The 14,958-nt window shown below is 40.1% G+C and overlaps 2 protein-coding genes across 5 annotated transcripts; one reads left to right on the top strand and one right to left on the bottom strand.

Annotated features, from left to right (window-relative positions):
- Nucleotides 1–3,939: 3,939 nt before the first annotated feature.
- On the bottom strand, nucleotides 3,940–5,601 carry exd1 (exonuclease 3'-5' domain containing 1). The gene has a single exon (XM_026999414.2). It carries the CDS (start codon nucleotides 5,599–5,601, stop codon nucleotides 4,051–4,053), a length of 1,551 nt encoding a protein of 516 aa, XP_026855215.2. The 3' UTR covers nucleotides 3,940–4,050.
- A 92-nt stretch (nucleotides 5,602–5,693) lies between these two features.
- smpd4 (sphingomyelin phosphodiesterase 4) lies at nucleotides 5,694–14,923 on the top strand. 4 transcript variants are annotated; one of them, XM_026999353.2, is made up of 20 exons: nucleotides 5,694–5,768; nucleotides 6,352–6,448; nucleotides 6,537–6,623; nucleotides 7,355–7,491; nucleotides 7,638–7,713; nucleotides 7,806–7,902; nucleotides 7,999–8,051; nucleotides 8,167–8,318; nucleotides 8,471–8,603; nucleotides 9,203–9,274; nucleotides 10,613–10,702; nucleotides 11,299–11,444; nucleotides 11,611–11,701; nucleotides 11,886–11,983; nucleotides 12,129–12,292; nucleotides 12,981–13,186; nucleotides 13,382–13,612; nucleotides 13,809–13,940; nucleotides 14,051–14,179; nucleotides 14,270–14,923. In XM_026999353.2, exons 2-20 carry the CDS (start codon nucleotides 6,410–6,412, stop codon nucleotides 14,588–14,590), a joined length of 2,454 nt encoding a protein of 817 aa, XP_026855154.2. In that variant the 5' UTR covers nucleotides 5,694–5,768; nucleotides 6,352–6,409; the 3' UTR covers nucleotides 14,591–14,923. The 4 variants fall into 4 exon arrangements, with proteins under 4 accessions (XP_026855154.2, XP_026855153.2, XP_026855156.2 ...); XM_026999352.2 differs by having other exon boundaries at nucleotides 5,729–5,815; XM_026999354.2 differs by lacking the exon at nucleotides 5,694–5,768 and adding an exon at nucleotides 5,837–5,855.
- Nucleotides 14,924–14,958: the final 35 nt, after the last annotated feature.

Raw genomic sequence — 14,958 nt, 5'->3', positions numbered from 1 at the left:
GCATCAATCGATAATAGATTGGGAATTACTGATATATGTGTCCTTGTCTGTTTATTGATCATCATTGCACATTATGTTGTAGAAACTCCTCTAATGTTAGTTGCTGGTTGGTCTTGTATAATTCCCAGTCATGTAAATTGCAAATATTTCAAAAGTATACTTATTTGACTATCCTCATTAAATAATGTTTGATGTTAAAAATACAAATGTAAATTATGAAAACAAAATAAGTCAAATGAAACATACTTGAGCATTGTGCCTTGCGTGCTTTGCAAAATGTGTTTGTAAATGTTTGTGATATAGAGACATGTAGTCTGATTTCAGATGAGAAATCAGCTTAAATAAGAGAAGGAAATGTTCTGCCTATCTTCAGCATTGTACTCGAGTCCATGCTGTATCATCATGCACCTCTGTGTGCAATAATGTTCTGTAGTTTTAAACTGGAATACATTTGAAGCACTCTGGATAACTGTGTGAAACCTAGCATTGACCTATGTCTCTGAAGTTTAATCTTTCAAAGTGTCTATAAACAGAGGTTTTCATTTTCTTTTCACCTATGCTTTACATCCATGGATGGAAAACATTGATTTTTTTATTTTTTTTTTGGTAAAATAGGAGTAGATCATGAAACAATTACGGTATAACCCGATTAAAAAGAGACTGATCTATACTACAGACTGATATATAGACTGATATATATACATACGCATCACACCCTCTTTTCCAAATGCCTTTTTTTATCTCTCTGACAAGCAGAAGATAAAGCAGAAAAAGAGTGGATAGTCTCCATTACAAAATGTTTGCATCCCCATCGCGTGTTCTGGCCAACCAAGGGTCAAGGGAAGGTCACATCTATCACCAGTGAAAAAGGTCTTCATGCCCTCTTCCTCTCTAACTCCTGTGCTCTCACCAGCACCAGAGTGATGACGGCCTTGTTCCAGATAAGGGTCCGATCCATTGGCCTGATTTGTGGGCAGCAGAGCAATTTCAATACCTGTCTTTGCGCTGATAGATGAGGCCTGCCTTTGATAAAGGGCCAATTTGCCACAGGGGCAATGGGGATGGAATTGCAGCAGTCGCCTTTATTTGGTCCATCCTACAATTCAGAAAGAAGTAGAGGTGAAAAACAGTGAGAAAAATAACACAAAGTCAGAGGGAGAGGAAACTTAAATTACAATTGTCTGCTTATCAGGGCCAAAGACAAAGCTATCTCTTCATTAAATAAATGTCTTGTCTGTGGGGAGTTTCTGAGACGTTTAACCCTCAGCACAAGGGATTGTGGCAAACAAATAACAGTGTTGTGCAAGTGAGACTATGTGATAACACGTCTCAGTGGAAATCTTCTGGGATCATGCTGTGTTAGAAACCACAAGTCTTGGCAGAGTAAACATGATGGTGCAGAGGTATGTAATTTCCTATCTTCCTAATTAGATCATAAGGGAGGACAAAGGCCATGAACATGAAATGCCATTAGCTCTGAAGACAAAGTGGAAGAGAGATAGTCAATGTGTCATCAACTGTCTTGTTACTCTCTGTTTATACTGTATGATTTACTATAGCCTGCATTTACAAAAGCTGAATAGCTTGTGACAAAATGAATAAGAGATACAGTACACCATATGTGCTGGGTAATAAAGGCATATTTTTTTGTGCACATTATTTTTGATCAAAGCACCTCTCCCCTAAAATCACTACAGGGGTTATTCTCAAACAATTGTTAGGAACAAAATGATCAGATACTTTTTTTGGTTCACTTGAGTCATTTCATAACCATTTTGTTCATAATTTTTCATTTCAAAATTAATGTGGCACTTACATAATATGTACGTTAGAAAATAGCACTTAGTCACCATACACACATACTACACGCATACACGCTATAGCTATTTTCATATACAGGAGCCAGTCCACAACACTTCTTTTACATTCTTCAGTTCACCAATATGATGTTCACTCTTTTCTGAAAGAGAGAAGCCCGTGCCTGTCCATTTTAACTAAATTAACTAAATTTAACAAAATTAATTAAAGGATTTTTCTTTAATGTGGTTTTTGACATAGTGCTGATAACATTTACCTGATAACTGCAAAAAACTTAGAAAATAACATTTGAATGATTTTTTTGAAGAATAACACTATTTATTTATTTATTTATTTGTCATTTAAACAGATATCTGTATTTATTTTTCCATACCACTTTCATTCGGGATCTACCTGTTTAGCCTAAGATGTATTACATCATTAAGAGGTTTGCAGGTGTTGAAGTACTAATTATGTAATAATATATGCCAAAACTGTATATCTACTGTCCTCTTTACAATTAATGAGCTGCTTTTTTAATTAACCAGGTTCTGGTTCCCTCCTCTGTTTTGTGTGATCTGACAGGTTTGTGTGGTGTAGACAATGGCTTTGTTAATGACATCAGCTTGATTGACACTGCATCAAGTGCATAACGAAGGCTGTTGTTGTGCTGACAAAACTTTTCACACACTTGTCTCCCTCCATTTCATAACTTGGTCATTTACATCAGAGTTTGCTTTGTTGTTGTTTTTGTTTATTTTTTAAGGATAGCACAGCATGGTCACTTTGGAGTTGGAAGCTTTCCTGACAGCAATGTTTTTCCCCACCAATTGCTGAAATCATAAAAAAATAACCTATGGAAAAGAACTGAAGAAAAAGAAAGAGACACGGTTCAGCAAGGCTTCTACATAATATATTCTATATAATGGTGAAGCCAAGGGATAATGACAGCAGAAGAGTGTGTTGCTCATTATCAAAGCTAAACTTCAATGTTGCATACATGATTTACATTATGAAAGCAATGTTATATTGGTCACAATTTGTGTGCATCTCAGTGTTGTCATCGCTATTTGTGGTGTTCTTCATCATTTTTAACCCCCCACACTAAGAGTGAAGTGCTCAAAGCAAATCAGTCTATAACAAAAGACCCTGTGGGGGGGGAAGAATACCTAGAGACTCCACATTTTAAAAGTCCATCAAACCCACAGCATTCACTATATAATTGAACTAGAACATCACAGCATAGAACTGCTACAATTAAAGAGCTAAAATGTAATGTAACAGAATTAAACCATTATTGATTAATCACTCTGATATAGTGTCTAATTTTCCAGCTGCACAATGGGTGCCAAAGATATTTGTGAAATATGAATACACTTGACTTAAGTGACTTGAACTAAAAAGGGGCCTGTTATGTGCAGCACAGCACCTGCTCACTGAATTTTTTCACAGCTGATCGCAGGACTTAATATATGATGCACAGTGCATAGCCAAGATGTTCTTTTTGGCTCTTTTTAGTGAAAACTGTGCTGCAAAATATGCATGCCTCGAGGCTTAGTATATAATGGAATCTGATTTTTCAGCCCCCCTCTGTAAGTGGAGATGAGAGCGTGTGAAATCCCATCTTTCTTCAGGTAAGTACAGACCACTGGTCTTATTTACCCCATCTAAATGGAACATCATTGAATGTAACGCAAATGTTTATTGTAACAAGACACTATAATGAAAATGGGTATAAAACAACATTCACACTATATAGGCATTTGGCTTAGACAACTAGTTGCAACAATCAAAGCAATTATTATTCTGTCACTCATTAACTAAAGTGATGGAATTTTACACATGCACTACTTGTTTACTTTATGGGCAATACTGCCATCCATCTACATAAAAGGGCATTGCGGTTAAGTCAAATAAACCTAAATGAACTGAAACACTTGGCTCCAAACATCTTGCAATGTGAAATGGAAATAAGGAAAAATGCTATACTGTTCTTGTATTACAAAGCAAAGTTTTCCTCTAAAGTAGAACTTTTTTACATCTAGTGTTTTTAAATGTACTTATGCTGAAACTGCAAGTAAGACTTTAACAAGGACTTGCAAGCATACATTCCCAAACCAAAACTATTACATATGGGAACACCCAAAAGTATAATTTATAAACAAAACAACTAAGGACTTTGGCACAGGCTATGCATCTTGATAGCTTAAACCAACATTTGACACTTTAACTAACTGTCCTGACCTGTTTGTTTTAACATGGTTTCCTATAGGACCCTACGGTCAGGACTGTTGGTGGACATGCCGTGCTCTTGGCCACACCTCCCACAACGGAGAAGGGTTGTGAGGCTGACTCCAGATAATCAGAATCTGCTCCCTCTACCCTGGCCTTTCTAAAGCTCTGCATGGGTACCACGCCTTCTCTGGAAGCCAGTACAGGCACTTGAAGTGTGATCCCTCTCCCTAATCCAGGGACAGCTGTGATGGTGGAGACACTCTCTTTATCTGGCTGCCTTCCACTCCCCAATGCTGTGAAATCATCGGTATCTTGTGCTGCCTCAGGTACTGTTTTGAGAGGCCCCACAAGTGGCTCTGGAGAGGCCAAGGCTCCTTCCAGAAAGGTGCACTGAGGAACAGCTGAGTCCCCTGGACCAGGGTGCTTCAGACTCTGCTTGCCTAATGCTGAAGCAGGGTGGCAGTTGTAGCGCTCCAGGAGGCCATCCTCTGTAACAGGATAGTGTTTTACAGCCCACTTTTGCCGCTCCTGCCAAATCACTTCCAGCTCTCGGAGTTCCATGGGAAGTGCCAGTCCACTCTTGCCAATGTGCTGCATATGCACAGGCTCATTTTGACCGCTGTGCAGGTAGGAGTTCACCATGGTGGTGTAGTCAGACATGAGAGCATCAAGCAGCACTAGCCGCAGGGGCTGCAGATGGATGACTGACAGAGCCATGATCTTTAGCAGGGGAGCAGGACAAGGACGCACAAACCAAACCTCTTTATCCTCACTAGTAAGCTGGGCTTTGATGCTGAGAGAGGAAAGGTGGGACAAATTCATTTTCAGATGAAGGCTGACCACCTCCTCCAGTGTGCTGAGCCTGTCTGGCAGGAACCCTCCAGTCTCTATGTAGAACCACTTAACATCAGCAATCTGTGTGTCAAACACATTGGTGAGATTCACTCTAAACTGAGCCATCAGACACCCAGCAATTCGGCGACAGTCGTGTGTGACCTTCAATATGTGATCATTTTCAAGAATCATGGACAGTCCATTCTTGAAAGCTCTACCCCCAAGCAACAAGATGTCAAACAGGTAGACCTTGTTTTTAGTTGCAATCTGGAGCCAACAAAGTCTTTCATGCTGAAATTCACCAATTCCATCAATTCCAATTCCAATTGCTTGTTGTTTCCGAATGTGCATTAATGCAGGACCAAACTTCTCATGAAACTCATCTATAACCACATAATTTACATACTGCTTATCTTCATCATCAACCATTAGCTTGTTCCTATACGGCTGAAACTCTGTCACAGTGAGCTGTCCCGGGTTTTGGTCTCCACTGTTGCTTGCAGCGTCTTGTTTAGAAACTTCGGGAAATTCCACATTGAAGATTTCGTGCCCAAAGAAGAGTTTCGATCCGGGAAGCCTTGTACCACTTTTAACTTCAACCACATCCTCTAAAATTACTGTCTTGTTAAGGTTAATGCGTTGTACTACGCCAACAAATACACAGCTCTTCGTGGTAAGCTTAATGCATTTTCTCTTAAAGGAATCTAAAAACTGGTAGTCGTCCAAAGACGCCATTTTTAAATCATTGTAATTAACATGAAAAGGACGAAATTAGATTTTCCTAAGTCTTCTGTATTACCATCGAGCGGTGTCGCTGTTTGGTTAGGCGTAGACTGCTCTTCGGCGGAACTGACGCCATTAAAAAAAACCTTCAGTTTAAAATATCTTTGGCTCAGAACGCGGTATCTTGGATTTTTATATTTTAATTGTTCACTGTATATTGGTGGTGGTGTGTATTTTCATGTATTATTTTCATATAAATGGACCAGGTTAATGCTTTATTATAGTTTGCTGATTTGACCAAGACGTTGATTAACCAGCTAGCTAGCTAGCTAGCTAGCTAATAGTAACGGGTGATTAGCTAAGTTAGGAAGCTAGATAACCTACGCTAGTTAACTAGTTAAGCTAGTAACTTGGTTAACTAAGTTACCTCGTTCCTTGACTAAATAAGATAGTCACATAGAAGTATAACTTTAACTGAAATGAGGTATTCTAACTAGCGTTAGACAGCTGATAACTATCTTAGAGTTTATTTGCAAATCTAGCTAGCTACCCCGTGTGTTACGTTTTATATGTTTACCAACATTTTACACATCTCCCTGTTAAAGTAATTTTGTGGGTATGGTTAGTTAAACTTTGCTAGCATATGTAGGGTACGCTAGGTAACTTTCTGTCGATTGTTCTCTCAATTATTGAATCAGTTCACTTAGGCTGAGTAACTAAACTGTTTTAGTAAGGAATTAATTAGCTAACTTTTGTACTTAGGTGAGGTGTTGGTTTGCAATTTGTGAGCAACACAGCTTCATCTGCAGTGTGAACAGCAATGACTGCGCCAGCAATACAACAGCCGAGTTATCTTCTGGTAAACGTTAGCCAATTACAGCATTTGCGAAGTACCATTTACTTAGCATAATTATACAGTTCATTTACTTTACTTACATTTCTTGCAGGCAAATTTAAAAGCTGACTGGACCATCAAACCACTTCTTCAGCGATGTCAGGAGTTGGTAAAGGTGATCGATGACTATCCTGCTAAGGTAAATTACACTACTGTCATTGTATAATGTACTTATATATATTTTCATTCATATTGTTGGTATTCCCGTTCAGTCTAGAATATGCACAGTTAACAGGGATTTTAAGATTGCAGGGTTTCCAGTGGTCATGGAATTTCTGGAATATCATGGAAGTCTATTCCAAGCATGGAAAGTCGTGGAATTTGATAATATTGGGGTCCTGTCATGGAATATCAGGGAATTTTGTTTGTAGCATCTTTAAATTTTAGTTGCCACTTATCAGAGTGTTATATTTTCATGCGTTTTCCATATTGTGTGAGTGATTATAGTTGCTTGATTCCCCCCCCCCCCATCCCATTTAACAAGGGTGGTCTGATTTTTGCATTCATTATAGGTTCTGGAGTTTCATCTTTTTAATCTGAAAGTCAGGGAGTTTAACATTTGACTTGGGAAATCTAGTGGGAACTCTGTATTAACAATGGTGTTTTAGTATGTAGTGACACAGCTGTCATATTGTTATCCTCTCAGCAATGCTACAAAGAATTAGATGGCTACATTACTGAGCATAAGAGTTGGTTGTTTATCTAACCTTAAACATCTAAGTGAACTGTCATATATGTGTATGTATAGTGAGCGCATGCTTGATTCCTTATATGAATTGTTGGGTAATTGTGTGTGTTTCTGCATTTAGTGGATTAAATGTTGGCCAGAGCACACATGCTAATATCTAAATTACACTCTTGTATGATCAGGAGTTGCATCTTGTCTTCCCTTGGCTGGTTGAGAGTATCTTTGGCAGCCTAGATGGGGCAATTGTGGGCTGGAACCTGCAATTTATGCACACCCGCATGAATGAGTATAATGTCGTCATGGACTTCCTTGACCCAAGGTCAGCTCTATGTGCTTGTGGGATTGATTCTATTTTGTGCTAGCAGCTGTGACTGTTGTCTGCCAGAAATACATTTCCAAAATATAGCCTGGAAATTCTAGTGCATGGGTGTTAAACATGACCTGCTATGTAAATCTGTCCAACAGTGGCCCCATGATGAAGTTGGTGTACAAGTTGCAAGCAGAGGATTACAAATATGATATCCCGATTAGTTATCTGCCAGTAAGTCTAAAGAGTACACAGATAGTAGATTTCTGGCCCTATATAATTAGCTTATCTGAAAAATTGCTGTATGGGTGCTGTGTTCTCTATAGGGTCCTGTAAAGGCATCCATTCAGGAGGGTGTTCTTCCAGATTGTCTCCTGTTTCACAACAAAGTTCATTTTCCCATGTCAGGCCTGCTAACACTAAGTATGTCTTTTAGCCTCTGGTTCTTTTCCATGTTTAATATATCAAGGTTATGATGTCATTATTTCTCTCAAATGGTTGTCATTTCATTTTTCCAAGATCCATTTGAATACTACATGTTTAACTTTGCCTCCAGCCTCATAGCACCAAAGGTAAGGTTGTCTTACATCTATGGGTGAGTAATTATGATTTAACATGTTAGATTTCCTTAAAAAAACGCACAGAATTGTATTAGTTCTCTAATAGGACATCATTGTCAAATTGCAGAACTACCCTCCTGGCCAGCAAGGAAGCTGTTCAGATAGTGCTTACTTTGTTCTTGTTGATGCCTACCTCAAGCACTTTCTACCTACAGAGGGAAATGTGCCCCCATCTCCTTTTTCTGATACAAGGGGAACTGTGGCCCCACCTGCACCAAGGTATTTTAGTAAAATTTTAATTGCCTTTTGAGGTTCATACACTGCCAAAGCAAAATGACATTAGGCTATTAGAGAAGGCATTGTGAATTGCATATGCAACATAGCATATCAACACAATTGGAGTCAAATGTTTATGGTTGCTCTGTGTCCAGGCCCCCCAGTGTGCCTTATGTTGGCTATGGTGTACACAGCACCAGCCTCCTCAAGCGTCATATATCTCATCAGCCTTCAGTAAATGCTGACCCTGCTGCTCAGGAGATCTGGAGGTCAGAAACGCTTTTGCAGGTAAAAGCTTATGTATATCATATACTGACACATTGAATCTTTAAGTGAATTTTATAGGTGTGTGAACAGGGGTTTGAGTTAGTTGTGAATTTCAATACAGAGTGATAAATTCTAACTCAACTCTAACTCAGCTCTCTTTAATGGAATCCCCTACCACACCACAGCAGTGTTTGGAGGAGATCATAACTAATTAATGTGCGGTGTGTATTTTTGTCATTGATGTGGGCCTCCATTCTGTAGTTTAACTCACTCAAATGAAGGTATAATGTAAATACTCCAGGAAATGGACTCATGTACATGTCAACTACTGATTTTGTAAATTTTGAAATTGAGTGTTCCATTTCCCTACCAATTTTTTTCCAAAGACTCTGATTTACTTTATATTATGAAGTTTTGTTGTTTTTTGTTTTTAAACTGAGTTGCTGTGAATGTAATGGGCAAACCCTGTATGCCTGAGCAAAAAATGCAAAAAAAAAAAAAAAATTTAAAAAAATGCAAGTATTCTACTGGTCTGTTATGGATGAAAAGAAACTGTGTTAAGCAGTGTTGCTTCTGTTGACAAGTGGAGAAATACGTGAGCTGTCTGTCTGGCTGCACAGGTGTTTGTAGAAATGTGGCTCCATCACTACTCTCTGGAGATGTACCAGAAGCTGCAGTCTCCTCAGGTGAAGGTAAGAGTGTTCTCCGCTCCTCGTCCACCGCACGGCTGACTGGCTGAGCACCTCCACCCTACTCCAACACCCCACCCCCTTCTGCTACATGGGGGTCACAGCACGAGTACCTCCCACAGAGACATGCTCTTCCCCACCTCGTATGCTACATAAGGATACACACATATGCACACATGTCTGCTCTTTGGCTTCTTCTCTGTAATTGCTAGACAAATGTAATGTCAGTAAATGTAATGGTAAATGGCCTATTTTTTAAACTACATGCATTAAGGGTTAGACTGTGCTGAATTCAGCCTTCCATATTTTGTTCTCTCCTTTGCTGGTATATCAAACACATTATTTTAAGAGAGGGCATAACCAAACTGGATTGGTTATTGGAGTTTCTAAATATTTTTACATTACTTAAAGGCAGGATTTTTTTTCTTTTGGGTTGTGTGGGCAAAGCATAGCAATCATGCTGCATTGCACAAATTTGGCATGTGATTCTGCTTTAACTTTTACTTTTCGTAAGCATGATTTATTTTTTGTGTTTGCTCCTTGACCTGTCTTGGTTTTGGCTGTGGATGGTGTTAAGATTTTTTGCTTCTCTGGATTCTGAGCTGCCATGGTGACCATTACTATGCGAGTCTGCTAATCTAGTCAGTGTTTCCTAAATTTAGACTGCCTCCAGTCAGCCCTAAGCACCTAAGCATTCTAGGTGCTTTGCTTTTATGTGCATTTTGCTGTGTGCCAGAGATTAATGGGTAATCGCCAGTTTAATCCAGAATCATCGTTGCGATTTTGTTGGACAAAGCATGTTTTATGAAGTGTATATGCTGGAGCTATATAACACCAAGACAAACATAAACTGGCGACTGCCACCATTGTGATTCATCTGTTTAAAAAAAGATGCAGTGTCTCCTTTTCTTCTTTTGACAAAATTATGCGAAAAGTTTTGTTTGGTGGGGCGGGATAGTGAAGCCAACTGGTTCTGTCTTCCTATATTGTGGGGTTGGTTGTTTTTGTTCTGTTTTATAAGGTTGTTGGTGGTGATGGCATTATAAAAGCCACTGAAAATTTACCTTATGTGAAAAGGATTGCTGCATCATTTTAATTTTCATGGCATTTGTGTCTGGTCAATAGTGTTTTTTTGTATGTTGGTTTTTTTTTTGTCATTTATCCTTTTCTCCACTTTCATTCTGATTCTTACCTCGTCCAACCTTTTCTTGGATTGCACTCTATCCTTTTTTCCCCTCTTCTCATGTTCACCTTCCAAACCCCCCCCCCCCCCCCCTCTGTGTTTCCTTCTCTCCTCCCCTTCTGTGTTCCTTCCTTCCCTCTTTGTGATGGGTCCTTCAGCTGGCGTTGCTGCAGTACCGCCTCAGTATGTCCAGCATGCTGTGCCAGCCCCCCGCCCCGCCAGGCTCTGGGACCCTCCACACATACCAAGTACTTTTACCTTTTCATTCCGTTGCAAGGGCTTCCTGGAGGTAACCTTAGAGGACAAGTAGTTCAGGGTTCCTGAGGAAGGGGCAGGGGACAGTGCTCTCACATAATGACTGGGAGAATTAAAAAAACAGAAGACAGAAGTGTTTTTCATAGCTATGGTTTACTGTTCACATGGATGTGATGCCTGCTGTGAATATAGATGACCAAAAAGCTGTTTTTGGTGTGGTTCTAAAAGCTATGTGTTGGAGTTGGAGTCTTTTCTGATATCTCAGTTCTTTGATCAAAGTGCATGCTTGTTTTTGTTGTGATTTTAACATGTCTTATATGTTTGTTGTTTGTGTTCATTATTTCTTTAATTATAGCTTACATACAAACCCTCTAACACTCCACACAATACACTGCCCAAGTTGCCCATATGCGTTTTTTTTTTTTATGATGAAACTGGTTTGAGTAATTTATTTTTGAGCTTGTTTTAAAAGCTCAACTCATTTTGCAATTCCTATGAAATGCAACTGAAGAAAAATCTAAATTTTAGCGGTTATGGCTACATGAGCCCATATTCGTTTTGTGACCTGTTTTTGTGGATAATGCCTTAGGAGCCATTCAGCCCCACAGAGGAGCACATCCTGGTGGTCCGTCTGCTCGTCAAACACCTGCATGCCTTCTCCAACAGCCTGAAACAGGAGCAGACATCCTCTCCGTCCACGCACTCCCACGCCAGCCCATTGGAGGAGTTCAAGAGGTGCGCGTCTCTGTTGACTCTGTTGACAAAGCATTATACTAGCTGTAACTATCAAATGCTGAGTCATAGGGGAGGTGTTGTCCCCTTTGGGAGCAGCAGAGTCGATGTAGCATGGCTGCCTTTACTGTTCTGTCAATATGTTTATTGCTTCTCTATTGCTTCTCAGAGTGGTAGTGCAGAGATTTGTTCAGCAGAAGCTGTATGTCTTCCTGCAGCATTGCTTTGGTCACTGGCCTCTTGATGCCTCCTTCAGAGCGGTAGGTATTTCAACAGTATGCCCCCACCTTTAGGCAATATTGCAGAATATAAGAATATTTATATTTATGGATTATAATTATTTCAATTTATCTGTTTTCTTGTTTTATGAAGATGGAATATTGTGTTAGTTATAAGTTGTCATATTTACTGTATGCCAGGCTTATTGTTGTCTCATGTTTGCAGGTATTGGAAACATGGCTGAGTTATATCCAGCCATGGAGGTACACAGGAGAAAAAAATCCCCAGGCAGATGTACAGAATAGAACTGTCCCTGAGAAATGGTAAAATCTACATGTAACAACCTGCAATATCAAATATATTTCGTTGATGATCACTGAAGACATGGGAAAATGTTGGATATTATGTTGTAAGTCACATGGTAGTAGCTTTGTACTAGTCATGTTGCTGTTTTATCTTCTTAAACAGGGCGTCATTTGTTCAGGAAAATCTGCTCATGTACACAAAGCTCTTCCAGGGTTTCCTCAATCGAGCCATGCGCACAGATCTCGTCAATGCCAAAAATGCACTGATGGTCTTCAGGGTGGCCAAAGTTTTTGCTCAGCCAAACCTATCAGAGATGATCCAGAAAGGTAAGTGGAAAGATGCTACTTGGAGCTCACTAATGAATGTTACACCTTGTTTCTTTAGGGTCTTTTAGCAGCAACTAGTGTTGCTGCTTCAGCAGGACATTCCTCTGACCATTGCTTACATCTAGTTTAATCTTTCTTTGTGGCAGAATATCTAGCTTGCCTGATCTCTGATCAATTTAGTCTTCATTTGTTCTCTACTTAAGAAATATCCTGCACCTGTTATCTTCATTATGGAGGCTAAATCATTCCTCTTTCAATCAAGATCTACAGTACATGTTATTTTTCCACAAAGGCATGAGAAAAACAAATGCACTCAGCAACACTGAAGTGAGTTTTGATAGCATAGACAGCAAGTGTACTCAGCTGTGGATGGAGCAAGTTTGAACTGCCAGTGATTGGTAAATGGTGATGTTCATTTGACCCACTCATGTTGAGGAGAAGGAAAAAGTGTGGGTTGCATTTGGGGATATAATTGCTAAAGATCTGTAATTTCACAGAAATGGCACTTGAAACTTAAAAGCAGCACTGGGTCGCACTGCATTCATTGCATGGAAGGGAAATGATGTTGCGTATCCATAAATCAGTGCTAAAAAAAAAAGAAATCAGGCACAGATGGAGGTACTACACTCCTGAAGATTCATCCTGAAGTGCTTGCAAGGAAATAAATTTTTGCCTCTTGTGTCTTCAGGAGAACAGCTGTTCCTGGAACCTGAACATGTGCTCCACCACCGTCAGGCCCGGGTGTTCCTCACACCTGCACATGGAGGCAGCTTTCTGTCGTCCCGCCAGCCTGCAGGGACAGACACTGTATTCAAAGTCAAAAGTCATGTATATAGCCTGGAAGGGCAGGATTGCCAGTATAAGCAGATGTTTGGCAGTGAGCTGCGCACAGTGGTGAGTAAAGAAGCCAGGGATAAGTAACCCGATGTTTTAGTATTCGCTTGCAGGCAGTAAGGTACAGAGACGTGGGCATGGAGTAATTGAGTCTTTAATGTTTGATTGCATTTTATAAAAGCATTTGAAGTGGAGGTGAACAACAGTGTGAAACGAGGCTTGTTTTCTGTTGGTAATTCCTTTGATCTTCTGCAGGTGTTAAAGCTGGTACAGATCATAGCCCAGGCCCGGCAGACAGCTAAACGAATTTCTGATCACTCGGCTGAAGTGGCTGCAAACAACTCCTTTCTATCCTGGTTTAGCATGAGCTCCACAGATACCAGTTACACTTTTAGCGGAGGAGAGGCTGATGACATGGGAGAGTGTGTCAAAAAGACTCATGAATTCTTGGACAAAGCCCTGGACTACTTATGTCAGATATTTCGGGTCAGTCTGTGGACAACATAATGCATAAACTTAACAACCCCCGTATGCTCTGTCTTCATCCACACACTCCCAGGTCTTAGTGACCATTTTAATCAGTTGAGCCTATATGGAAACCTGCAGAAAATTTATTCCTACAAGCAATTTGATGAATTTAACTGTCTCATGGATTCATTTTAATTCAAGATGTTTTTTGTAGCTGAATTCAGGGCAGCTGTCTCAGCTAATGGCAAACTTGGCATCAACAGAAGATGATGGGGGATCCAAGCAGCTGCCTGATTGCATCCAGACTGAAAATGGATTTGTGCTCACAGATTTGGGTAGGATGCAGGTAAGGTATCAGTTTAGAATGGGCAATTCTACAAGAACTTGTCCCTCATTGATCTTATGTTTAAGCTGCCTATATATAAAATCTGTTTTATCTATTTTGTGTTGCTACAGATCATTAATGGTCTTCGTCGATTTGAGGTAGAATATCAAGGAGATCCAGAACTTCAGCCAATAAGAAGCTATGAAAACGCTCAGTTGGTCCGACTACTGTTCCGGGTGTCCTCATTTTTCAATGATAGGGTATGCATGTTCCAGCTATATATTCTTAATCACAGAAATAGCCTATGCACTTGTCAGCAGCGAGCATCGTGACACTTATTTTCTATGCAGCTGGGTGACCACATGGAGGCGCTGTGCGCTCGGCAGGACTTTCTGGGCTGTGTCGGCAGACATTGCCTTAAGGGTTCGTCAGCGGCGCAGGAGCGACGACGGAGCCCTGTGCCGCGGCAGGCGCGAGGATGTCCCCAGCGGGCGCGGGTTACCCTGCGTGCATTGGCCAGCTACCGCACGCTGCTTACGCTGCTGCTGCTCTACCTGCTCCTGGCCTCGCTCTCGTTCGGCATACTTTCCAGCAGCGCCCTCATACTGCTCCTTGGTCTTCTCTATGAACTACTGTTGATTTTGTTTGCTGATAAACCCAAAGCTCAGTAATCGCCCAGTGTTTTTTGGGTTTTTTTTTTTTCTTCTGGTTTTGTACATAGGGGAGAGATCTGTCGAGTATGCGATTCCTGATCTGTTTTGAAATGTTCTCAGTGATAGGTGACGGAATTAATATTTATGTGGAGTTTCGATTTAAGAAGCCTTTAAATGTAATGGGAGGAAATTTCAATTGTTTCATTATTCTTATTTTGAGGTTTTACTTATAATTAAGTCCAGATGTTCTTGTCTCCTGAGAACACTAAATTGTACTGTTTATGTACATTACTGTTGTTGACCAAGTCTTTGCGCTTCTTTCAAAATTTCACTATAAATTGCCTACGCATACGCTGTTTGATTATACTTTGATCTAAAGAAAGATT

This window comes from Electrophorus electricus, chromosome 6 (genome assembly GCF_013358815.1).
Source record: "Electrophorus electricus isolate fEleEle1 chromosome 6, fEleEle1.pri, whole genome shotgun sequence".
NCBI lineage: Eukaryota > Metazoa > Chordata > Actinopteri > Gymnotiformes > Gymnotidae > Electrophorus > Electrophorus electricus.
This window is presented reverse-complemented; position numbering and strand designations above follow the sequence as displayed.

Bases quoted from the DNA above. Each gene is read 5' to 3' on its own strand.
- exd1 (XM_026999414.2), bottom strand. From the start codon at position 5,601: ATGGCGTCTTTGGACGACTACCAGTTTTTAGATTCCTTTAAGAGAAAA.
- smpd4 (XM_026999353.2), top strand. From the start codon at position 6,410: ATGACTGCGCCAGCAATACAACAGCCGAGTTATCTTCTG. The intron at 9,275-10,612 runs GTAAGAGTGTTC...TGGGTCCTTCAG, and splicing joins TGCAGTCTCCTCAGGTGAAG to CTGGCGTTGCTGCAGTACCG. The intron at 11,702-11,885 runs GTAGGTATTTCA...TCATGTTTGCAG, and splicing joins TTGATGCCTCCTTCAGAGCG to GTATTGGAAACATGGCTGAG.